Genomic DNA, 27,072 nt, shown 5'->3' on the forward strand with positions numbered 1-27,072 from the left:
ATTACATTTCTTTGTAATTGTTTTAGTGGTAGCCTTTGAGTATGAAATATAAATTATAACAATCTACTTTCAAATTACAATATTCCACTTCATTAATGGTGCTGGTACTTTATAACACAGTATTTCCAATCCTTCTGTCTTATTTTGTATTACATTGCTATCATTCATTTTACTTATTCATAAGCCATAATCACCTAATACAGTTAGTATTATTTAGAACTAACTGTTACCTATTACATCAATTAAGAAGAAGACACTAGATTTTATTTTAAATTTATTTATTTCTTCTCTAATGCTCCTACCTTTTTATGTATTTCTGAGTTTTTGACCTTTATTGTTTATCTCTTCTCTGAGGAACTTCTATTAACACGACTTACCAGGTAGGTCTACTGGAGAAAGATTTCCTCAATTTCTATTTGTCTAAGACAGTCTTTACTTCTACTTTACTATTTAGGATAATTTTACTGGATATAGAATTCTATATTAGTGTGTGTTTTCTCTCAACAGTTTAAATATTTTACTTCACTTTCTTCTTGCTTGCATGGTTTCTTAAGAGAAATCTGACATAATTCTCATTCTTGCTCCTATATGGGTATTTTATTTTACTCTGGTTTATTTCAATATTTTATTTTTAAAATATTTTAATTTTAAGAAAGTCTTTGATTTTTTGCATTTTGAATATGAGATGCCTAGGTAACCTGCTTGGTGTTTGCTGAAATTCCTGAACCTATGGTTTCATGTCTGTCATTAATTTTGAAACATTCTCAACTGTCATTATTTTAAATATTCTGGTTCTCACTCCCTTCTATTTTTGGTATTTCCATTATGGGTTACATAGGTTACACCGTTTGAAATTGTCCAACAGGGCTGGGCGCAGTGGGTCATGCCTGTAATCTCAGCACTTTGGGAGGCCGAGGCGGGCGGATCATGAGGTCAGGAGATCGATACCATCCTAGCTAACATGGTGAAAACCCGTCTCTGTATTTTTTGTAAAAATACAAAAAATTAGCTGGGCGTGGTGGCGGGCGCCTGTAGTCCCAGCTACTCGGGAGGCCAAGGCAGGAGAATGACGTGAACCCGGGAGGCGGCACTTGCAGTGAGCCGAGATCGTGCCACTGCACTCTAGTCTGGGCGACAGAGTGAGACTCTGTCTCAAAAAAGAAAAAAATTGTCCAGTGGGTTTTGGATATTAAGTTTCATTTTTCATTCTTTTTATCTTTGTGTTTAATGGAAAATTTTTATTGACATCTCTTCAAACTCACTGATTCTTTCCTCACCACTTCCCAGTCTTTCTGAGAGATTTCATATCTTTGTTTATAATACCTATCTGTTCTTGCATGTTGCCCCCACTTTTTCAACATAGAGCCCTTAGCATATTGATTATATTTCAAATTCCTTACCCGATATTTCAAAATCTGTTATATCTGCATGTTTGCTTGATTTGTGTCATAAGATTGTATTGTTTGGCTTTAGCATACCTTGCAATTTTCTGTTGAAAGCCAGACATGTTGTATTGGCAAAGGAACTGAGGTAAGGAGGCCTTTAAAGTAAGGTTTTATGTTTATCTGGTTAGTAGGTAGGCTGTGTTTGCTCTATGTATAACTGTGGTGTCACAGGCTAAATTTTCCACTAAGATTCTTTTATTTTTCTTTCTTCCGTTTTATTTGAGTTTCCCTAGAGACTCTGTCTTAAATAGGGTCTAAAATTGACAGCTTTTTCATTTTTAGTCTCCTGTTACTATACAGGTAACTTACTGATGTGATGGTAAGGTGTGAGGAGGGGAGAAGCATCCTATATTCTTTTTTTTTTTTTTTTTTTTTTTGAGACGGAATCTCGCTCTGTCGCCCAGGCTGGAGTGCAGTGGCACGATCTCGTCTCACTGCAAGCTCTGCCTCCCGGGTTCATACCATTCTCCTGCCTCAGCCTCCCGAATAGCTGGGACTACAGGCGCCCGCCACCACACCCGGCTAATTTTTTGTTATTTTTAGTAGAGATGGGGTTTCACCGTGTTAACCAGGATGGTCTCCATCTCCTGACCTCATGATCCCCCCACCTCGGCCTCCTAGAGTGCTGGGATTACAGGCATGAGCCACCGTGCCCGGCCAAAGCATCCTATACTCTTATGATTATGTCAGTCTTGTAGAGAACCTGTCTTCCTGGACTGTGAGCTTCCGAGTGCTTCTCAGCTTCCTTCCTCTTCCCTTGGGTGAGAAAAGAAGGGTAGAGGGGGCTGGTGCGGGGTATTTCCACTCCCCTAGGTGGTTTAGGCTCTAGTAAGCTAGTTTTTGGGGGGATTAGAATGTTGTTAAGGAGAACATAATGTTCTGCCCTTATTTCAAAAATGTTTACTCCTTCCCTCCCCCTGCTGGAGACATAGGAGCATTCTTTTCCTATCTTTATTCTGAGAACTTGCTGGGGCTCTTCCTGGAGATAAAACTCATGAAGGTGTGTTGACCCTCTGAGGCTTATCCCCCACTCTAGGAGTTTTTAATCTCTGTAGCTTGTCCTTGCTTGGTATCCACCAATTGCTCAATTACATTGTAAGTGCTTTTTCCAGACTCCATCATCTGCTTTGGCTCCATTAGCTGTGATCCTGTTTTCACTTGTCTCTGCAGCTTTAGGAGTAATGTTTGCCCTATGACTTTAACTCTCTAATGGATCTAAGAAGAATTGTTTATTTTTAGTTAGTTCAGCTTTTCTCTTGTTGTGAGAATGGGAGTGATGACTTCCAGACACTTAGCGTCATGTCAGATTGGAAACCCGGAAGTCTCAATTTTTGCTTCACTTTTTAAGGGTCGATTGTTTCTTGCATATGCATTTATGTCTTCCTGGTGACTGTTTTTTTAAAAACAAATCATTATGTAATGTCCCTGTTTGCTTCTAGTATTTTTGATCTGAAGTTTGTTTTATGAGATAACTATTCTGCTTTCTCTCAAAGTTAATTTTGCAGAGTGTATTTTTTCCATCCTTTTGCTTTTAACCTGCCTATGTTTATTTCGAAGTGAGTTTCTTATAAATCTCTAGTTGTGTTATTTTTTTTCATTTCACTCTGCCAGTGTCTAACTTTTGTTATATTTTAACCATTTACATTTAATTTTTATAATCTTCTTACTGATTGCTTGATATTATAGTGTACATATGTGACTTATCACAGTCAACTTAAATATTTTCACTCGTATAATGAAATATGGAATCCTTATTTCTATTTGGGTCCTTTATCTTCCCCACTTCTATATATCATTGTCTTGAGTATCATATGGTATTACAATTTTTGTGTCAATTATCATATGTCATTTCAAAAATTAATGATAAGGATAGTCTATTGTATTTACCCATATTTCTTCTCTTTTCATTTTTTTCCTGATGTTCCAAGAATCCTTCGTTATAACTTATTTTCCTTTTGAAAAACCTCCTTTAGCCATTCTTTAGGGAATGTCTGCTAGCGACAAATTATTTTAGTTTTCTTTTGTGTTAAAAGGGTTTTATTTCCATTTTATTCTTGAAGGATAGTTTCTCTGGATATAGAATTTATAGTTGACAATTCTTTTCTATCAGCCCTGAAAAAACTATGCCATTCCTTCTGGTTCTATAATTTCAGATGAGTAATCTACTATCATTCAAATTAGGGTTCTTTTACAAGTAATGTGTTCTTCTCTCAGGCTGCTTTCAAGATTTTTTTGTTTTGTTTCCAGTAAGTTCAATTATGATAGATCTTGGTGTGGATATTTTTGGGTTTAACCTTTTTTGGACTTAAATAGCTTCTTAAATCTGTGGGTTAATATGTTTCACCTTACGTGGGAAGTTTATAGCCAGTATTTTTTTGGTACTCTTTCAGCACACTTTCTTCTCTCTTTTTGAGATTCTGGTATTGTCTGATAGAACCCTATGGCTCAGTTCTTTTTATATTCAGTCTGTTTTCTCTTTTTTGGTCAGGTTAGATAAAACCTATTGATGGGTCCTAAAGTTCAGTGATTCTGTCCTCTGTATTTTCACTCTATTCTTGAGCTGATTCAGCATTTTTTTTAAAGTTATGTTATTATATTTTCCGGTCCTGGGGTCCTAACCTTCCTCTTTCTACCTTTCAGAATCCTCTTCGGTTGTCTTCTGTATTATTTCCAGAATGTATCATTATCCTTGGTGGAAATAGCAGGGATAGACAAGTCTACAAGATCTTTTATCTGTCTAGAAGTTCCCCCCTTACGTCTTTTTGTTACTGTTTCTAAAAAATATATTTTTACTACTTTATGGGAAATATGGGAGATTTAGATGTAAATTTACATTTGTACATTAGGATAGAATGAGTGTTTTGCTCTTTAATCTGCGAGAGTTTAATGGTGAAGTTGATAATTTTTAAAGTGGCATTCTAAGAAGAGTATATTAATTTTTGAAATATCTGTTACTTTGTAGTGATAAGCTGTTAGCATATTTTTAAAAGATTCCTGATACTAATTCCCCTTTAAATTTTCCCAGATTGCTTTTTTTTTTTTTTTTTTTTTTTGGCAGAGGGGCAGGTGGTGGATAGCAGTGGTGGTCATGAATGCAGAGATCTTATCTATGAATGAGTTATAATTGAGTTGTAATAAGCAGTAAGGTGGAAGCTAAGTTCCAGATCTCAATTCATATTCCAATGGTAACAACCTATTGAAATTTGAAAAAAAGCACCAAATGACCAAGCATGTTTAAAAAACTGGTTGAGTTTATCCAGTTTCATTTTCCTCATGCCCTAATTTGTGATGACTGCAACATGTGGCTCCTGACCCCCTTCCTTTTTTAAGATAGGTGGCCTGACACCTGCTTTTTAAATTATCCTAACTTTACTGTGATATGCAGTCCATCACCCCAATCTTCCCCCAACCCTGCGCAACCCCTGGCAGCATCCCTTGTCCTAACATGCAGTTCTGTAGATCTAAGTTAGTGTCTGGCTCTATCATTTAATCCTTGTCAGTGCTGAGGAGGAGGTACACTCGTCAGAGCTGTAGTTGACCCAGGGCACTTTGTTTCTTTGCATAAGAAACCTCTAACCTCAGAGATGAGAAAAGCCTATCAATGTCATTCCTTAACTTCCAAATAGAGTCAGGACATCCAATGCAAAAAAAACAAATACCTCCAAAAATTCATAAGTCCTGAAAGAGAGTACCACATCTTTCCAAATGTGTAATATACAGGTAGCAAAAAAGATGGGATGAGATAAATCAGTGTCTTTGTATAATATTAAACTTTCTCAATGAACATTTCATAATTTCAAATACATCTTATCTTTAGTGTGCAAATTACTCTGATATTTATTTTAATGGTGAATGTTTTTTGCATGTTATTTCTATAGAAAGTATACATCACATGCAACTGACTGATTGCTAATAGAAGAAAAATAGATGGGAATCATTTAAGCCTGGATATTGAAATATTGGGGGGGAAACATTGGTTAGCATGCTTAAAGAAACATCTTTGTTTCAGAGGTAAAATATAAGTTTTTAAGTATAGTCTCATCTTCGCTCTGTCTCTCACGCACACATACTTTACACCTGGGAGTAAAGGGAGTTACATGGGGAGGGTGGTAGTGAGGGACAAAGTACATGTCATCTTTCTCATGCTTGTCTTTCAGATGGAACCCCACTGAGCTGGTGGGTTGGAAGAACCAATGAAACACACACTTACTGGGGAGGTTCTCTGCCTGATGCTCAAAAGTGTACTTGTGGATTAGAGGGGAACTGCATTGATTCTCAGTATTACTGCAACTGTGATGCTGGCCGGAATGAATGGTGATTTCTATATGATTTCCCTGCACAAAAATGTGGTTTTTATTCTTTAATTATGCATAGTTAATTAAATGTCAGACAAGCTGATACAATAAGGTAACTAGATTAAAGTATGTTCAAGCAAGCTGAAATACAAGTTTTGATGAAATATGATCAGTTAATCTAAGGACTAAATTTTATGACAGAAGATTTACTAGTTCATTGTGAATACTATATAATGTGTTTTTTATTTTTCCTAAAATAGAAACAGCTGGTAAGTTTTCCACTCACTGGAAATCAAGTATCATTCTCTGGGAAGTTTAGTTTAGTTAATTAATTAACCTAGTATTCATGTGGCAATTCAAAAAGCAAATTCCTCCAAATCTTTGTCTTAAATTGATTTGGGATATAATGCTGCATATTCTATCATTCTTTTAGAAATTAGCGTTAATATTAACACCATAAACTCTGAGAGGTCCTGCGTAAAAGGACTGTTTATTTTGTAGAAGCAACAATTTCCCACACTCATTGACATCTTCTTTAGTGCAATAGCAAAGCTTCAAGCACCAAGTGTTCTATAGACCACACTTTGAAACAACTAACATAGAATTTCAGGAGTTTGAAAGTTACATTGTATGCTTTCTTTTGAGCAGAAAAACATTTCTCATGTAGATTGCAGTGCCTCTTTTTCAGAAGTTCTTTTTGAGGTTATTCTTGAAATGCATTTTGGTTTTCTTTTAATTTGTAATATGTAAATGTTTTCAATCTTTGGGTTTATGTCAGCAACTTAAAAAGCATTGTCATAAAACAACTAGATCATGTAGAGTACATGCTTTAGAAAAAAACTTAAGCCAGGCACTGTGGCTCACACCTGTAATCACAGCACTTTGGGGAGGCCAAGGCGGGTGGATCACCTGAGGTCAGGAGGTTGAGAACAGTCTGGCCACTGCGGCAAAACCCCGTCTCCACTGAAAATACAAAAATTAGCTGGGTGTGGCGGTGTGTGCCTGTAGTCCCAGCTACTCAGGCTGAGACAGGAGAATTGCTTAACCCGGGAGGTGGAGGTTGCAGTGAGCCGATATCACGCCACTGCACTCCAGCCTGGGTGACAGAGCAAGACTCCACCTCAAAAAAAATCCAAGTGTCAATCCAGGTGTCAGTATAATTGATTTGGACGTAAAATAGCTCATCTAAGCAGTAATTTGATTCCTGAAAATTGAGTTGATTGTTTGGCCTACATGGTAATCCACTTTTTTATTTGGCATAAAAAGTCTACTTTGCATCACTTTAAAAAATATTGTGAAATTGGGAAAACTCACTTTAATCTACTGGAGCTTTCTATAGAATACATACTATACATTTACATGGATATTATTTTTAATCTTCCTCAAGTTCAGAATTACAAAATGATATAGATTTATGAGACACTCTTTTTCAATATTTTGATGTACAATCCTAATATAACTTTCTGTTACTTAAAAATGAATGCAGTTTTAGTGCAGTGAGTAACAGTAACAGATCTGATCCATAGTTTCAAATCTAGCCACCGGTAAGTTTCAGGTGTGAAATAATTTCCCATCAGTTAAAATGGTTTTGTACAATATTTTGTATGATGTACATTTTAAAGTGTCTGGTATGATAATGTGATGATGTGTGTTAGCTTTGGGCTCTGTAATGAGACAAACAGCCACCTTCAAATCTTTTAACAGACATCTTTAACAATCCTAGAAATTTTCATTTTCTCCATTCCACAAGGGGCTCCGGCCTGTGAGGGCTCCAGCCCTCCAGCTCCTGGCTGTTCAGAAGACCTCCAGCTCATTGGTCTGTTCCCACCCCCATTCTCTACAGGTCAGAGAGGAGAGCATTGGCAGGTTATTGCAAGAAAGACAGAATGGCAAATATGCTAGTGGCTTTATAACTTAGTTAGAATAATGTTAACCGTTTTGTTTTGTTTTTGTTTTGAGATGGAGTCTCGCTCTGTCACCCAGGCAGGAGTGCAGTGGCGCGATCTCGACTCACTGCAACCTGCGCCTCCCGAATTCAAGCGATTCTCCTGCCTCAGCTTCCGGAGTAGCTGGGATTACACCCGCGCGCCACGCCCGGCTAATTTTTGTATTTTTAGTAGAGACGGGGTTTCACTATTGGCCAGACTGGTCAACCGTTTTTTTGTTACAGAACCTTCTGTTAGTATTAAGTGCACACTTTATTGTAGACTTCACATATGCTTAGGGCAGTAACCAGAGGAACGTATCACTTGGAGCCACCTGTGTTGAGTGACCCTCCCATGAACTGAGTTTGAGGAGAGGGGTGGGAGAAACTGAGTTGGGTGCAGGTCCTCTGATACCCTTAGCCATGTCACTTCAGCGCTGTAAACGGCTGCACTGGTGTGACTGAAGACCTGGGCTTTCATTTGGAAAAAAATTTAGGAGAGAAGCAGGTTTTAAAAATTAACTCCCCTCCTACATTCAGAAGGGAGCATTGTGGAGTTATTTGCTTTTTGACCTTATTTTATTTACTTTGCAGCTTCCAGTAGACAGGTCTATCCAACAGTAAGACCATAAGCATTCTCAAATCCTATCCCAACTCTTGCCGACTATGTTTTGTAAATGTGGGGGTGTGTATGGGGGTGGGGGTGGGAAATTACAATTTCTATTTTAATTTTTCAAATAAAATTGATTTTTCAGTTTATAAAAATGGAATTTACCAGTCTCATAAAATAAAAAGATTTATAATTGTAATAATTTAGATTAAGGTGTAGACATAAGAACCTAAATCTTAGTCTTTATTACTTCTTTTCTGTTACTGAAGTGCCTAGTAAGGTTTTCCTGGTGGAAAGTTTATGATAAAAATAGTATTCGGGAATGAAAGTAAAGTGAAAGCTATTTTAAGTCTCTTCAGGCGTATGTCTGCCAATGGAGCCAGTAGTATTGTTAATATAAACACGATTTTTCCATAAGTTGTCCCTGTAATCAGCAACTCATCTAAAGCATATTACTTAAAAAAAGTTTATGATCAGACAGTTCCTCAGGCACAGTAAGAATAGTCTATCAAATAACTATAACATGCCATTGATTTATTATAAAAACAAATATATTTAAAAGGCATTATAATGATTTAAAATATTGAACTATGCTGCAAGTCAGTATATGTGTATAAATGTATAGTGGACTATGTTCAAATAGACCAATATATTTTCTGAAATATACATATAACATATAATTCAACTGTCTGCAAAAATCCACAAGTTGTTTGGCTAATATAATGACACATGTAATTATAATATTATTTTACTTAAGAATTTAAATAGGACTTTTCTGTGATTATCTTAGAGTCTTTAAAAATAACCACACACAAAAAGCATAAAAGAAGATGGTTTAAATGCATACAAGTGTACAAATAATCATAATAAATATGAGTAAACTCTGTTCATTTAAAAACCAGACATTAGATTTTATCATATTGGATTTTTAAAGAAGCTATAGTTTGATTACAAAAGATAAAATATAAGCACTCAGTGAAGTTGAAACTAAAAGAATGGAAAATGTTTACCAAGTAAATACAAATGAAAAGAAAGCAGATATAGCTGTGTTATATCAGAAAAAGACGAAAAGCGTTGTTAAGGGTAAACTTGAACTCTAATGCTGAGATAAACACACTAGAAAGAACTCACTACACTTGTGTGCATCATCAGATTGTTTAAAATATATAAAGAAGTGGCAGGGTGCGGTGGCTCATGCCTGTAATCCCAGCACTTTGGGAGGCTGAGGCGGGCAGATCACGAGGTCAGAAGATGGAGACCATCCTGGCTAACACAGGTGAAATCTCATCTCTACTAAAAATACAAAAAAAAATTAGCCAGGCATGGTGGCAGGCGCCTGTAAGCCGAGATCACACCACTGCACTCCAGCCTGGGTAACAGAGCGAGACTCCATCTCAAAAAAAAAAAGAAAGTGTGTATGTGTATATATACATGTACTTCTTTATATATATATACACACACTTTATATATATATACTAACATATATTCTTTATATATGTGTGTGTGTATACACATGTATATATACGTATATATATATATAAATAAAGAAGTAACAAATATGCAAAGGCAAAGTGACACCCAAAACAGTGGAATAATTTAACATAACATTTTTGGGAATGAGTAAGTGAAGCAGGTAAGAATATTTTAATATTATAATTAACAAACTTGATGTAGCAGCCATATATCGTTTAGTAAAGAAAAATTATTTTTATAGAATATTATACATTATTGTAGAGTAGGTATAAAAAATTTTGCAAATGTATGGAATCAACAAATTTTATAGAATTGTCGTGATGCAAACTATATTCTTAATTGTAATCAATAACAAATATATAATTTTTTAAACTTCATTCATGTGTCAGTTAAAGACACAAGAGGAAATAAAATACATGTAAGTGATAAAAAGTTTGGAAAAGAAACAAAGCTGGCAGATATTGTAGATAACATGATTGTCTACATAGAAAATCCAAAATAATAGAAAGAAATATCAGGAAAAATAAGAGTTCAGTAAGTTTGCTGCATTTATGGTCAGTCAGTATTGAGGAATTAGTTGAATTTCTATAAAATCATAAAATAATTACCATTACACACCTAGAAAAATTTTATTTGCAGTATTAACAAAAATGTAAAGTTCTGTGGAATAACTGCAGTACTTTTATGGAAAAAATTACAAAACTTATTCAAGAGAATTAAGGACAGCTAAATGAATGGATTGACTCACTACTGTCGTGAATAGTATGACTCAGTATCTTAAAGCAGTAGTTCTCAATCAGGGGTGATTTTGACCCTCAGGGGACATTTGGCATTGTCTGAAGACATTTTTTGTCATCACACAGAGAGGAAGGTTGTTTATATTGGTATCTATTAATTAGAAGTCAAGGTGCTGCTAAACATCCTACAGTGCACAGGACAGCCCGCCATAACAAAAAATAATTAGCCCAAAATATCAGTAATGCTGCTGTTGAGATACCCTCTTTTAAAGTTGACATTCTCCTCAGATTAGTCTGTAATTTTAACAAAATTCCAAAAAAATGCCAAGTGTTTTACTTGTGTGGATTGCAACAACCTGGTTTTAAAATTCATGTGGAAATTAAGGATGAAAGGGTAAGCAAGATAATTTTTAAGATGAAATATAAGGTGAAGAAACTAGTTATGTTATCTGTCAAGACATACTGTATTGCTATAGTAATTAATGCAGGTTGAATTGGCCAGAAGATAGGCAATTAAACAGAAATTGAGAATCTGGAAATTTTTTCAGTGGGTTAGGTGTGGATCATAATGATTTTATTATTGTTGATCTACTCCCCCAAAATAATCATTAACAGTTGGGCACGGTGGCTCACACCTGTAATCCCAGCACTTTGGGAGACCAAGGCAGGTGGATCACGAGGTCAGGAGTTCGAGACCAGCCTGACCAACATGGTGAAACCCTGTCTCTACTAAAAATACAAAAATTAGCTGAGCGTAGTGGCGTATGCCTGTAATCCCAGCTACTCAGGAGGCTGAGGCAGGAGAATCACTTGAACCTGGGGGGGTGGAGGTTGCAGTGAGCCGAGATCACACCACTGCACTCCAGCCTGGGCAACAGAGTGAGACTCTGTCTCAAAAGACAAAAAAAAAAGTTAAAAGTTGACTCAACATTTCTCCCTTTTAGCTTTCTTTGCAACCTCCTAAATTTATGGCTCTACTTTACCTTAAATAAAGTTCCCTGGCAAATAAGAAGTAGTAGCTTTTAGAAGTTTCCACATTTCCTAGGAAAGTACAATTTCTAGAACCATAGGAATTTTTAATAAATAAAATTTTTAATAAAATATAAAATAAAAGCAAAAAGTCTTTGAAAGTTCTCTTACTGAATTTTTAATACTGCTGCAAGAGATGATGGTACTATGATGCAGTATTCCCAAGTGTAGACTATAGTATAAGCTTTAGAAAATAATAGGGAGAAAAGAAGAAAAATGAGATATCCCTATTAATTAGGAAGTTGTGAGGAAGTCTGATCACTATGACAAATCCTGAGTATTCTATTTTGATCTCCAAAGGTTGGGAATCTGCCTGTAACAATAAGAAACTGGTGAAAAACACTGGCCATCTTTATGCTCAGACTGAAAACACCAAACTTTCCAAAACAACTGAAAAAACAAGACTTTATTATAGTATCTGCCCTAATTAAACTGAAGTGCACTGTGAATTTCACTTACACATTCTCAGTATTTTGCACAGTCAGTATTAAAAATGGAATGAAAGTTGCAGCTCATGTGAAGTAGATCTTTTAAAATTCAAGCATCCTCCATAAATAACTAATAAAATCGCATTTTCTCTACTAGACTCATCTTGCTAAAATGATGATCACAGAAGTTGAAATGGTAATTTTTAATGGCTACCACATTAATAAAAAATTTCCTAGACCTACCTCATTCAGCAGGAGACATATTTCTAGCTCATCTACCATCAATCAGTCCACTCTAAAGCTGAATGATGATGCCTTTAGAGAATCCATATTCTGTGCTTTGCATAAAAAGGAATAACAGAATCTTAACTAGGTAAGGCAATGGGGTTTTAGTCCAAATTTTAGAAATAAGCTTTCTTTACCATTAAGTGGATTTTTTCAGGGAATAATCTTAAATAATATAGCCATTTTATTTTAGTTTTATCTTTTCCAATTTGAAACTTGGATACCTAAAGTATTTTATAAAAGAAGTTGATTAATGGGCACAAAAGTCCAGTTAAATAAAAGAAGTTCTAGTATTTGACAGAACTAGGGAAATTATAGTTAACCGTAATTTATTGGATATTTCAAAATAGCTAGAGGAGGATTGTAATGTTCCCACCACAAAGGATAAATGCTCAAAGTGATGGGCATCCCAGTGACCCTGATTTGATCATTATGCATTGTATTCTGGTATCGAAATAGCGCATGTGCCCCCAATATATGTACAACTCTCGCATGCCAATTTAATTTTTTTAATTCAGAAAGCCTTATTTTGAAAATACAAAAGTGTTGCAATGATGAAATACTAGTTATTGTGATCTTTTGCCACAAATGCATAGAAAAGAAGGTTTGGGAACTAGGCAATTTAAAAAATACAGTATTTACTAGATTCTGTAGTTTCTATATCGTAATGAGTAACTGGACTAAGAGTGTTTTGTCTGTAAATCAGAATATACATGCAGTTGAGACATATATGTAGTAAAATATAACCAAAAGTATATAAATATAAGCATTTTATTATATATGCATATATGCAATATTTATTATTGGCCAAGTATTTATTACATATACATTTATATACATACATATAATAAAATACTTTTGCAAAAGAGTAGACCAGTGTCTTTATTTTGGCCAGAGACAAATTTAGTGGCATAGCTAAGACCAGGACCCCAGGTTCTCCTGGGGGATCCTGCAGGTCTCTTTGTGTTGGACCCAGACATGGGCATTTATTTTCCCAGTCACATAATTAATACTCATGGTATTCAGTAGGCTGTGTGCTTTCAGAAGGCAGAGACTATATCTTTTACTCTGTGTCCTCAATTCCCAGGAAGATGCCTGTTCAACAAAAAGTAAAAGCACTAAGTGTTTGGGGTTTTTTGTTATTTGTTTTTTTGTATTTTTTGAGACAGGGTCTCACTTTGTCACCCAGGCTGGAATGCAGTGGTGCAAACATGGCTGACTACAGCCTCTACCTCCCAGGCTCAAAAGATCCTCCCACCTCAGCCTCCCATGTACCTGGGACTACAGGTGTGCACCATCATACCCAGCTAATTTTTGTATTTTTTTGTAGAGATGGGGCTCACTATGTTGCCCAGGCTGGTTTCGAACTCCAGAGCTCAAGCAGTCTGCCCACCTCAGTCTCCCAAAGTATTGGGATTACAGGCGTGAGCCACTGCGCCCAGCCTGTGTTTGTTGCCTGAACTACTGGGAGCAGCGTTTCACAGACCACTTTCACACTCATTAGTCCATGTATTACTTATAAGGGTATTGTATGTATTTGGTTTTGAATCTGTGGGATTCATTTTCCATTTACAAAGTTAACAAGGGAAGAAATACCCAGCAATCATAAAAGGACTTTAAAAAAGTGATAAATTAATATTCTGCAAAATGAATATCTAAATCCAGTGTTACTATTTTTATTTGTAATGAATAATCATTTAGATATTATTCTAAGACAATTTTAGAAGGGAAGTTATATGCTTAATGATCTTGCAAATATTAATATAATATTATCCCATGCTTAGAAAATGACCACCCTTCTTGATTTGTCCCGTTTCTTCTCTGTAATCATTTAGATCAGGAATTGGCAAACGGGTCAGGAAGTGATAACCTCTTGCTTTGGGTGAAAGCCAGACCACTAGTCTATTTTTGCATGGCAGTGAGCTAAGAATATTTTCTTTACATTTTTAAAAGGTTGAAAAATAAAAAGAAGAATATTTTATGGCATATAAAACTTGTATGAAATTCAAATTTCATGTCCATAAATTTTTACTGCAGCCCAGCCATGCCTATCTCTGTCTGTGGCTGCTTTCACACTTTGGTGGCAGAGTTGGGTAGTTGCTGTGAGAAGCTGCATGGCCTGCTGAGCTAAGATAGCTTACTGTATGTTCCTTTATACAAAATGTTTGCCCGTCCCTGATTTAGACTCATGGTAGTCTCTGTGCTCTCAAAATATTGAAAATATTAAGTATTCTGTTAAGCTCTATGATGTTGGTTTCAAATTGCGATAAGAGATCAGAGTTAATTTTGCCTGTATGTTAATGAGAATAATTTTAAGAGTTTCGGTGATTGTTTTTTAGGGCCAGTGACACAATAGTCCTTTCCCAAAAGGAGCACCTGCCAGTCACTCAGATTGTGATGATGGACGCAGGCCATCCGCATTCCGAAGCAACTTATACACTGGGGCCGCTGCTCTGCCACGGAGATAGTAAGTAGCGGCAAGAAAAAGCTTTCTTTTCATGATAACATTTTTTTTGGTTATAAAGGGGTAGACAGATGCCCTTATTCTGACCAGAGAGAAAATAGTGGCAGTAGCAGGACCGGGGTGAATATCAGGAAAGCACACATACCATAAAGGCACAGTCAGTGCTGAAGATCTGTGTTTCCTTACTGAAGCATTAGTTTATAGAGACTCAATCATCTTTGTTTTAACTTACTACTTGGTTGGCTGGATTTATTATCAATTTATTGTATTTCTTTCTAGAACAATCATGAGATGAAGTATTTTCTGAATGCTAAGGGATATTTATTCATTGCCCTTATACTCTGCAGACCAACTGTAGTGGTAGGAAATTATTGGATCACATGCTCTGTTTTCTGACCTCTGTACATACTGTTTTACATCACATGGCACTGAGTGTGTATTAACCTCTTTCCTGCAGCATTTTCATTCATGGGTGGCTTCCATGGATGGCCACGTCCTCCCTCCCCCACCTCAGTGGCGTTATGAGCTCAGGGTTCTTTCACACCTGTAGGATCTACCTACTGCCTAGCACATGAACCACAACTAAGCTAGGAAAAATCTTCTTTCCTTGAGAAAAATCGTAATAGTGTTTCCTATCTACTAGCATCATACATTGCCATGGAGAAGTCTGAGACTGAATGTATTTTTATTTCCTGCTCTACCTCAATGTGTGGAGGCTACTGCTGAGAGAGGTAGTTCAACAAGGAGCCTGAGCATCTCTGTACGTTCCTGCCAAGTGTGCCAGACGATGTGGCATCTCCATCCCCTAATACCAAGCAGTTTCTGTAGCCAGTCGTGTAGGCAGCTAAGTAGTTCATAGAGAACACAGCATCACTATCAATGTGTACTCACTCCCCAGAGAGGTGGGGCACTGGCTTGTCTGCTGCTTGATCAGGGAGTCCCGGACCCTTATCCGGGGGTTCCTCGTCTGAGATGCAGACCTACCCACTGTGTGTGTAGCATCCATCTGGGCCAACGGATCATGTCGTCCTGTGAAATTTGGAGATGAGGGGAACCAGTGCAAATATTCTGATGCTCATGCTGCATACTGTGCTGTGAGCAATAAAATTCTTTAACTCTGACCCAGAAATTTTGTGTTTTCTATCAGCATCCATTAATCTGTGGCAAGCTAGTAGGGTGAAATTTCAGACTCTTCACAGCTCTTGACAGATATGTTATCCTTCATGTCAAAAACTTATCTGGAATATGCCTTAGTGTTAATTATTCTGTTAATTTTTTCCAAAATGAAATATGCTTATTTTGACCAAAACATTCTGTTCTCTTTTAAGAAAAAAAGGTTTTTATTATGCTTTGAATACTTTGTTTCATTTCTTGGATTCTCTGCATCTGGGACTGTTGACTTGTTTTCTTTGCCTGCCCCCCCGTCCCCATACATTTTTTCTGTTTCTTCCAATGGCTTTTATCTCTTTGTCCTTCTCCTATGCATTCAATGTGATTATCCTAAGCTTTTTCCCAATGTCAGTAATTTGTTATCAGCTGTGTTGTCTATTTCTAGATATTTCCAATTTATCTGTTACCTCTGTGATTTTGTTTGGGTCTTTGATTTTTTTCCTTAAAAATCATCTTTTATTTTTAAATTATCTCATATTTTAGCTCTTATTTTACTGAATTGGTTTTTATATTATTCCCATACTGTGAAACTTGTATGAAATTTTTCTTTCCTTGTGTTCTCTCTTAATTTCCTTCTTCCCTCCCATTCAGATGGCTCCTTCCTTCCTCCCTCCCTCCCTCCTTCTTTCCCTCCCTCCCTCCCTGTTTCCATCCCTTCCTCCCTCCCATTCAGTCTGGCTTTTTCCCTCCCTCCCTCCCTCCCTCCCTCCTTCCCTCCTTCCCTCTCTCCCTCACTCCCTCCCTCCCTCCTTCCCTCCCTTCCTTCCTTCCTTCCCCACTCCCTCCCTCTCTTTTCTCTTTCTTTCTTTTTCTTTCTTTTCTTTCTTCCTTTCCTTTCTTCTTTCTTTATTTCTCTTTCTTTCTTTCTTTCTTAGTATGTTTACACTGTTTCTGTGCTTTTTAAAACATTGTTTATACTTGTAGTGTAAGTCTACACTACAGGTCCGTCTAGCAGGTCTGTCCAGACATTTAATTCATTTATATGTAATAGAGTTGAATTCTTCTCGATATTCATCTCTTCACAATCAGACACATACTTCTTGTCCTTTCTGAACTGTAATAGCAGGACTAGAGTTGGTCATCCTATCAATATTTTTTCCCATAATGTAAGAGCTCAAGTTGGTGAGGGAGGGATCTGTTGAGTTGTATCTGATTTACTGGCCATTGTTTGTGCTGTTTTATCTTCAAGAATTATTAAATGTCCTGTGCCAGGCATCACACTGCAGCATGGAGGACATATCCATAGGCTTCAGATGCCTCCCACAGTTCAGTAATAACCCCTGGAAATTTGTAGCTTTTTCCCCTGCGTATTGATACTCTGACATCAAACACTGGCTTGTTGGTACTCTGTACTTCTAAAAAACATTTTCTAGATTATTTTCTCTCTGGAAATTTACCTCAGCCCTTCATTTCTCTCCAACTGTGGCTGTATTTGTGAGACTCTTCAGGATATGTCATTCACCCTCAGTATATATCCTCCTTTCAGCAAGACTTCTGAAAGTATGGAGAAGAGCAAGTGTGATATTTGAAATATTCCCTTCTCACTTTGGGAGGCTGAGGTGGGAGGATTGCTTGAGCCTAGGAGTTCAAGACAAGCCTGGACAAGATGGTGAGACCCCCTCTCTTACAAAAAAACCCTAAAAATTAGCTGGGCATGGTGGCCTGTAGTCCCAGCAACTAGGAAGGCTTAGGTGAGATGATCTCTTGAGCTCAGGAATGTGAGGTGGCAGTGAGCTGTGATCATGCCACTGCACTCCAGCCTGGGTGACAAAGCGAGACCTCATCTCTAAAATAAATAAACTAATTAATTAATGAAGAAAGAAAGAAAAAGAAAATATTCCCTTCTGTAAAACTTGTAGCTTCCTCTTCCTTTCTCTTTTCCTTTCCTTATCTTCATCTCTGTTATTCTTTAATGTAACATTTATTGATTCTTTTCTCTTCTTTTGGGGCAGCTGGGACTAGGGGATCTGCAGGGATGGGGTCAAGGAAATGACCACTGGGTTAGAAGCTTGGTTCCACACTGGGGAATGAGCAAAGATGTAAATACAGTGAGGAGAGTAGGAGCTGACCTTCTCACTGAGGAAAGAGTTATACATGTAGGAAGGAGGAAGACTGTAATGAACCTGTAGTGCTGGGTTAAAAACGGAGGTATCCACATGAACTCATGGATTTTAATATACATAATAGATAACTATAGAATACACATAGAAGAGAGAGTGTGTGTGTGAGAGAGAGATATACAAACACACATATTTCCTAGTTGACTGCTATAGAATACACATAGAAGAGAGTGTGTGCGTGTGTGTATGTGTGTGATACAAGTACACATATTTCCTAGCTAACTATTGAGAGGGCTAGAAGCAATGACACCCTAGTAAATATCTAGCCTGCAGATCTGGGCTTCTAAACACCATTTTCTATCATTCTCTGCTAAAAAAGAAACTACAACTCCTTGAAGAAATGGCTGATTCCAGAAATGTGGCAGAGAAAATTTAAGATGAGTCCGGATCATTTTGTTATGACAAAAGGGAAAAAAAAAGCTCAAAAAGACATGGATGTCAGCCTAAAGGAGCTGCCACATTTCAGACAACTTAAGCATCAAAATAAGTTATAGATTATAAGCCATTGAATAGAATAGGAATCCAAGAGTGATGTGAATAAACAAATGGGTAAATACACAAATAAATTAGTGAAAGATCAAGAGAAAAGCTATTTCTTGTTTGTTTTGTTTTTGTTTTTGTTTTGTTTTTGTTTTGAGATAGAGTCTCGCTCTGTTACTCAGGCTGGAGTGCAGTGATACGATCTGGGCTGACTGCAAGCTCTGCCTCCCGGGTTCATGCCATTCTCCTGTCTCAGCCTCCCGAGTAGCTGGGACTACAGGTGCCCGCCACCACGCCCAGCTAATTTCTTGTATTTTTAGTAGAGATGGGATTTCACTGTGTTAGCCAGGATGGTCTCGATCTCCTGACCTCGTGATCCACCCGCCTCGGCCTCCCAAGGTGCTGGGATTACAGGTGTGAGCCACCGTACCTGGCCAAGAAAAGCTATTTCTAACAGAGGCATGTCAACCAATTAATGTGGAAGGAATGACAGAGCTTAGAAAATCACCACTGGCAGCCATCAGAATAAAAATTTAGTCAGGAACCATCAATATATTATAAAACCATTGGGTGAAAAAATTCTAAACTGGGTAAAGTTGTGTTTCTGTAACCTTAAAGTGTCAAAAATACATGAATTACAAAGAGAAAAATAATAACTTCATGTTGGAGAAACTCGACAAATGCCACTTTACAAGGCAGTTGAAACTAATAGGACAGGTGATGGGGCTGGTGAGCATTGCTGGCTGCTGCCGCGACACACGGAGGAGAACACAGCGGCCCTTCTGCAGTATTTTGGCAAAAATGTACAACATGAATCCGATCATGAGTATGTCAGACAAATCCAAGTTGAGGAACATTCTGCAAATCAACTGAAAAATACCAAAAAGTCAAAAGAACACAAAAGATAAGAAAAGACTGACACACTGTTCCAGAATGAAGGACACTAAAGAGGCCTGAGGAATCCGTGTGATGTGCAATCCTGGGTTGGGTTTTGGACAGAAAGGAACAAATCAGCTGCTTCGTGTTCTTGGTTGTTCTTTCTATGAAAGGAATTAAGACAGTTGTGTGTGTGTGTCTGTGTGTGTGTGTGTCTGTGTGTCTGTGTGTGTCTGTGCGTGTCTGTGTGTCTGTGTGTGTGTGTCTGTGTGTGTGTGTCTGTGTGTGTGTGTGTGTGTCTCTGTGTGTGTGTGTGTGTGTCTGTGTGTGTGTGTCTGTGTGTCTGTGTGTGTGTGTGCGTGTGTGTCTGTGTGTGTGTGTGTGTCTGTGTGTCTGTGTGTGTGTGTGCGTGTGTGTGTGTGTGTGTGTCTGTGTGTGTGTGTGTGTGTGTCTCTGTGTGTGTCTGTGTGTGTGTGTCTGTGTGTGTGTGTGTCTGTGTGTGTGTCTCTGTGTGTGTGTGTGTCTCTGTGTGTGTCTGTGTGTGTCTGTGTGTGTGTGTCTCTGTGTGTGTGTGTGTCTCTGTGTGTGTCTGTGTGTGTGTGTCTGTGTGTGTGTGTCTGTGTGTGTGTGTGTGTGTGTGTGTGTCTCTGTGTGTGTGTGTGTCTCTGTGTGTGTCTGTGTGTGTGTGTCTGTGTGTGTGTGTGTGTCTCTGTGTCTGTGTGTGTCTGTGTGTGTGCGCAAGAAAGACAGAAAGCAAGAGTCTGTGTTCTGGTTTCTAGAGTCATTTATCCAACTACCTCCTTCAAATCTCCACTTGGATGCCTGATAGAGATCTCAATTTAACATGTCCCAAACTGAGCTGCTGCTCCAACCTGCTGCTTCAGAATTATTTCCCCTCCCAGTTAGACCGAAAACCCCGAAGTCACCTCAGACTCCACCCTTCCTCTCACATCTTCTCCAGTTCTTCAGTAAGTTCTGTTGGCCATACCTTTGAGGTGGTTCTGAACTTGACCCTGTCCCCATTGTGTTGCTGCACGATCTCTTAACTGGCCTCACTGCTTTTGCCTGTCTTTTGCTTGGCCTTCTCTGGACACAGAATTCTAATCCTCAACATAATCACCATTTAGCTCTTGATGTCATCAGTGTATGACATGGATGCTCAGAACGCCCAGTGAAGGCTCATATAGATTATTAATGTATTTAGCAATCATAATCCTGTAAGTATCAAATGTAACTGTTATTTTTGTTTCATGACTTTTTTTCCTTTTGTCGTTTTCTCTATTGTAAACAGAGTCATTTTGGAATTCAGCTTCCTTCAACACTGAGACTTCATACCTTCATTTCCCTGCTTTCCACGGAGAACTCACTGCTGACGTGTGTTTCTTTTTTAAGACCACAGTTTCCTCCGGGGTGTTTATGGAGAACCTGGGAATCACAGACTTCATCAGGATTGAGCTGCGGGGTAAGCTGCCTGCTCTGGACAAGTCACAGGGTACCCATTATTTAGCAATAAAAGCTTCAACTCAACAAAATGTTAGTTATTTCATTCTTACTTTGTATTTCCTTATAAAACACTAAACTTCTATGATTTTAGGTGTTTTTTTTGTTTTTGTTTTTGTTTTTTTTTGAAAGAGAGGGGGAGAGAGAGGGTTTTGCTGTGTCGCCCAGGCTGGAGCGCAGTGGTACTATCTTGGCTCACTGCAACCTCAGCCTCCTAGGTTCAAGCAGTTCTCCTGCCTCAGTCTCCTGAGTAGCTGGGACTATAGGCGTGCACCACCATGCCCAGCTAATTTTTGTATTTTTGGTAGAGATGTGGTTTTGCCACATCGACCAGGCTGGTCTTCAACTCCTGGTCTCAAGTGATCTGCCTGCCTCAGGTTCCCAAAGTGCTGGGCGTGAATTGCCACACCCAGCCAGTAATCATTTTTAAGAGAAAATAAAACAATGAAGCATGAAGCACGTAATAATCCATTAAAATGTCATGCCTTCCCTAGAGTACAGGACAGCAGAGCCAGAGCTTTAAACCAAACTCATCACGTTGTTCACTGAATTCCAGAAATATTTGACCAGACATACTGTTTTTCGTGTACCCAAAGCTGAATTTATGACTGTCAGAATTCACATTCAGTGGTTATAGAATTAGATGAGACTTTGAGCCGTTTGTACATAAAATTACTGAAACCTCAAAAACAAATACTATTTGGTATTCTAGCTATGGGTGCATAGCTGTGGGTATTCCAGCTATGGGTACATAGCTCTACTATTTAGGACTTACCAAGGTGAATTGTGAACTCTGAGGATAAATATGTTAAAATCCGCTGTTTTATTTTTTCCTCCAGGATACAGATTTATTCTGCCCCCAGCCCCTTCCCCAACTCACAGTCACATTTTTCTGCATCGCTGTCATTGTCTCCTTCCATCCTGAGCACGTCTTCATGTTTTCCTGTGTCTGCACAAGACTCAGTTTTCTTCCCTGTGAATTTGCTTGAGCAATATTCATATCTAATATTTCTAGCTCCCACAGAAGTGACCTTTTCCTTTGATGTGGGGAATGGACCTTGTGAGGTCACGGTGCAGTCACCCACTCCCTTTAATGACAATCGGTGGCACCACGTGAGGGCAGAGAGAAATGTTAAAGGAGCGTCTCTTCAAGTCGATCAGCTTCCTCAGAAGATGCAGCCTGCCCCTGCTGATGGGCACGTTCGTTTACAGCTCAACAGCCAGCTCTTCATTGGTGAGTGCTGGTGGTTTATAACTGAATTTAGTGTGAGTCCAGAGAAGGTCCAAAAGAAAATAAGAACTATAACGTACTGAGAGCAACAACTGCCGACAGCAACTACTACTGCTGTTGGTACTATTTGCTGATAACCTGGTAGGTTCCAGGAGCTTGCTGTGTGCTTCTGATTTGACATTTCTTGTTTTTGTTTTTGTTTTCAGACAGAGTCTCGCTGTGTCGCCCAGGCTGGAGTGCAGTGACGCGATCTCAGCTCACTGAAACCTCCGCCTCCCGGGTGCAAGCGATTCTCCTGCCTCAGCCTCCTGAGTAGTTGGGACTACAGGCTCAGATGCCACCACGCCTGGCTAATTTTTGTATTTTTAGTAGAGACACAGTTTCACCATGTTGGCCCAGCTGGTCACGATCTCTTGACCTCGTGATCCACCCGCTCCGCCTCCCAAAGTGCTGGGATTACAGGTGTGAGCCACCAGGCCCTGCAGTGTCTCAATGTTTAGGTATCAGTGTTTAGGTATTGTCATCTGTTTACAGATGAGATAGCCAAGCCTCAAAGAGGTGGAGTAACCAGCTGATGAGAGGGATCCCAGGATAGCCGACCCCCAAACTTGAACCATTCATATTATAGAGGATTGGTATATGTGACAGCTATGTTTTATCAACACTATTAGTGTGATCGTTAGACATTTTTATCTATTTCTTCAGTTTCACTTCTCGGTGTAGTTACAGAGCTTGTAATTGGGACAGAAGTCCTCCAGGGTCCACTCAAAACCAGATCGCAGGATACCCGCTGAGCGGAAGCAGCACCACGCAGCTCCCTGGGGCCAGGCTTCCAGGAGCCCACTCCTGGTTTTCCTCACTGCTGTCCTAACCTCTGGGGCTCTCTCATCACAGGCTCCTTGTTTATAACCCGGTCGTGCTGGTCTGTTCTCGCACTCCATTTATTTAAAGGTGATAGCTCTGGAAGGCTTTCCTTTAGTTTGCCTAATTACTGTTTTATCACTGTTGTTTATTGTTCCCCTTGGGAAAAATATATTTTGCTATATTGCTTTTGAAACTATTCTAACACAGATTAAAGCTCTCACTTGTTCATTTCTTATGCATTTTAAAGCAAATAAGGATGCAATCTAATTAAAACTGGACTAAATCACAAATTATCATACAACCTAATTTACAGGGGAGGGTAGATACAACTTCCAGGTACTAAATGCTACACAATGAACCCATGTATGGATGTGGATGTGGATGGGGGTGTTATACCATGACTTCCTAAAACCTAGCTTCAAGCATGGTTAGCTCTTCCATTAAGGTGCAATGAGGCTTTTTCAAAGGACATGAAACCAGTCAAACTAGGAGGAATACCCGGAGGGGTCGAACCAAGAACTTGATTTTCTCACTTGTAATCTTGGAGATTAATTAAAGGAAAGCCTAGAAACACAATTAGCATACAATTCACCTAGAATCAGCATTCACTGCGGTGATTGAATCACTGGCTTCAGAATCACCCACAAAGCTGGGTGATTTGGGGCCCCCACCTTAGGCCTACTGAATTGAAATCTCTGAGAGGAGGCTCAAAACTCTGCATTTTCCAGAAACTCTAATTTCTGTACTCCTAACATTGAGAATTGTAGCCTTCATAATGGTGTTTGTCACTACACAAGTGTTATAAACCTCTCTAAATGGTTTCTTCAGCATTCAAGTTTGACATGACAAAATATGCATGCATGCAGTATTCAATTTGCATTTTCCAGAAACTCTAGGTAATTTCCATGCTCCTAACATTGAGAATTGTTGCCTTCATAATGGTGTGTGTCACTACACAAGTGTTGTAAACCTCTCTAAATGGTTTATTCAGCATTCCAGTTTGACATGACAAAATATGCATGCATGCAGTATTCAATTACCGTTTAGCACTATATCCTCCTGAGAGGAGGAGATCCTGAGGCATGGTGTCACCCCTTCCAACTTCCCCTCCTTTGCTTCTCCATTTCCCTTCACACTTTATTTTTAGAGTCCATCCAAGTAAGAAATGTATCCATATATATTTTTATTATTGTGAAAAACTTGAAAGTTCATACCTAACCATTATAATGCACATTCTTATTGATAAAGAAAGTAAAATAATGTTTGATGTGGTTTATATTATGTATTTTGTTCTTTGTAAAGGAACTAAAGTGAAATTCTTTCTTACCTGAAGTAAAAGAAATGTTTTTAGATGGACTATTTGCCAGACTCACCATATTTGAAAGTTATGTGAATAAATGTTTTATTCAATGTCATTTAAAGCTTCGTGATATCTCATAACAGTTTTATTTTCAAAATCGTGCATGTTCACAAAATTTGTGGACACATTGTGATTATTGCCACTCTCCATAAGGCCTGAGTTTGACATGGACATAAAATCCTGAATAAAATACCAAGGAGCACGTTTCTATTTGCAGTGTTTCCATTGTAGGTGGAACGGCCGCCAGACAGAGAGGCTTTCTAGGATGCATCCGGTCTCTGCAGTTGAACGGGGTGGCCCTGGACCTGGAAGAAAGAGCCACAGTGACGCCAGGAGTGGAGCCTGGGTGTGCAGGACACTGCAGCACCTATGGACACTTGTGTCGCAATGGAGGGAGGTGCAGAGAGAAACGCAGAGGGGTCGCTTGTGACTGTGCCTTCTCAGCGTATGATGGGCCATTCTGCTCCAATGGTAAGTGTGACCAAGGAGCAGGTTACAGGGCAAGTACATGAAACTTACATAATATGAAGAACGCTTATGGCGTTTGATACTATACAGAAAGGGTAAGATTGAATTATTTGAAATGGAATAATTTCTGTACCAAATTCCTCTATGGAATTTAGAAGGGGTATGACTGTTTTTGAAAACTTAAGGCTATCAGTCCTCTCTGGATTTCTTTCTTAGAAGATCTCTGGATGACCCCTAGCATCTGTTCAATGCTAATCCTCTCAAAATAATTTGGTTTTCACAACTCTGTCCTTGTACTGTTCTAATTTTGACATCAGTAAAGCATCATTGTTATTTTTGTTTTTAATTTTTAGAGACAACTTCTTGCTATTCAAGCCTCTCTGTTGCCCCGGCTGGACTTGAACTCCTAGGCTTGAGCAATCCTCTTAGCCATTGTTCCTTCTGAGAATGACTTGAAGTGATTCAAAAGGCCTTTATAGAAATGTCTTTTTTAATAAAACAAGCGTATTAACTAGGAGGGGGAAATCGTATTTAACTAAATATTGACATGCCATTGACAGGATCACTCAGACACCTTGCTCTGTGCTGTCTGACTCTTCTTAGAGGAGTGCAGTGGGCATCACACAGCTGCTGCTCAGGTACAGTCATGTTTTGAGAAGAAGAACAGGGCTGGGCGTGGTGGCTCACGCCTGGAATCCCAGCACTTCGGGAGGCCGAGGCAGGCAGATCACGAGGTCAGGAATTCAAGACCAGCCTGGCCAACATGGTAAAACCCCGTCCCTACTAAAAATACAAATATTAGCCGGGCATCCCAGCCACTCGGGAAGCTGAGGCAGGAGAATTGCTTGAACCCAGGAGGCAGAGGTTGCAGTGAGCCGAGATTGCACCACTGCACTCCATCCTGGGCGACAGAGTGAGACTCCATGTTGGAAAAAAAAAGAAAAGAAAAAAGGGACTGATTTTAGTATTAAGTACCCTGCACTGACTTATTTAATATATTTATAATACTTTTATGAAACCTATTAGAATATTCAGTTATAAGAGGTAAAATATAATTGTGTTTTTAAGTGTCTCTGGCCTGTTACACATATTATTTTTGGCAGCAAAACAGGCTTTAATCACTATAAAAATTGTGTGACTTTCAAAAGAATTTTGAGAATTCATTATCTAGAAGTCATTTAAATTTTCAAAAGGTCTTGCATATGTCTTTTGTTAGTCCTGAAGATCTCTGTGCTAACAAATCGCATAGCTCTGGTGCAAATACAGAGCCCTTTTTATATCTGAAAGATAACATCAGGAGTAACCACTCCTTCACGAGCACAAGTGCTGATTTCTAAAGCATTCCCAATCCACGTTTGCTAAGTGAAATTTGAATGTTATTTTATAACCCAAAATTATCTTAAGCATAGACATTGTATTGTAAGTAAATGGAAAATGGTCCTCCAGTGGCTGGGGCATTTGTTATAGTTAGATTACTTGATCTAATAAGAATGATCTGGATTTTCAGTAAATTCTTTATATTTTATGGAAATGGAAAGAGTGGAGTAGTATTCCAAGACAATGATCATCTCCCAACATCTTCTTTTTATTTACAGGTATATTTGGGGTGTGTGCGTATGTGTGTATGTATGTGTATACTACAAACATTTTTGGAATTAACTTGATATAAAATTAAAATGTCAACCTTTCATAAAGTGTTTTAAGAGCAGCTGAAAGCCCTTCAACTTTTCTCTCTCAGAATACTGTAGACACCACTTTGGATTAGCCTTTATATCCAAACAGTAAATTTGAGAAACATCTTTGGCATAAAAGAACATTTCTAAATTCTCACCTTGACGGAGGGCTGATCTTCAAATCACCTTTTCTCCAGCTACTGCAGGAGCTCTGTTTCATGCTTCCTACACAGCAAATCGATTTTTAAAGACGAGGTAAAATTCAAATAAAAAACATGGTACTCTGGCATTTCCAGGCTGGCCACGTAAGGAGCTCTGTAAACCCTCTCTCATACGAAACAGGCATAACTGGTAAAAATTATTATTTTAAAAAACAACTATTGAAAGTCTCTAGAAAATGTCCTAAGGAAATACATCAAATGAAGAAACATTTATCAATCAGTAATAACAGTGAGAGTTTGAGGCATTTAAGCCAAGCCCCTCTCCCTGCACCTCCCCATCCCTAGCTCAGTGTGACGGAAGCTCCACTCTGTATGGATGTAGCCAAGAAGCCAAAGGTTTCCTCTCCACCCAGGCCCTACTCCAGAGACACTGCACTACCCAAGATTGGGCGCCACCATTTCTTATCTTCCCCAGTTTT

At 38.5% G+C, this 27,072-nt stretch overlaps 1 protein-coding gene across 1 annotated transcript in view; it reads left to right on the forward strand.

The window, feature by feature from the left end:
• The window catches only part of LOC126937935 (contactin-associated protein-like 3), a 235,546-nt gene that overhangs the window by 187,961 nt on the left and 20,513 nt on the right, over window positions 1–27,072 (forward strand). The window contains exons 14-18 of the mRNA XM_050761826.1: window positions 5,603–5,759; window positions 14,566–14,693; window positions 20,628–20,798; window positions 21,852–22,070; window positions 24,523–24,762. Of these exons, the coding sequence (XP_050617783.1) occupies window positions 5,603–5,759; window positions 14,566–14,693; window positions 20,628–20,798; window positions 21,852–22,070; window positions 24,523–24,762 (915 nt within the window). The remainder of the gene's footprint in view (window positions 1–5,602; window positions 5,760–14,565; window positions 14,694–20,627; window positions 20,799–21,851; window positions 22,071–24,522; window positions 24,763–27,072) is intronic.

The sequence above is a fragment of the Macaca thibetana genome, chromosome 15 (genome assembly GCF_024542745.1).
Source record: "Macaca thibetana thibetana isolate TM-01 chromosome 15, ASM2454274v1, whole genome shotgun sequence".
Taxonomy (NCBI): Eukaryota; Metazoa; Chordata; class Mammalia; order Primates; family Cercopithecidae; genus Macaca; species Macaca thibetana.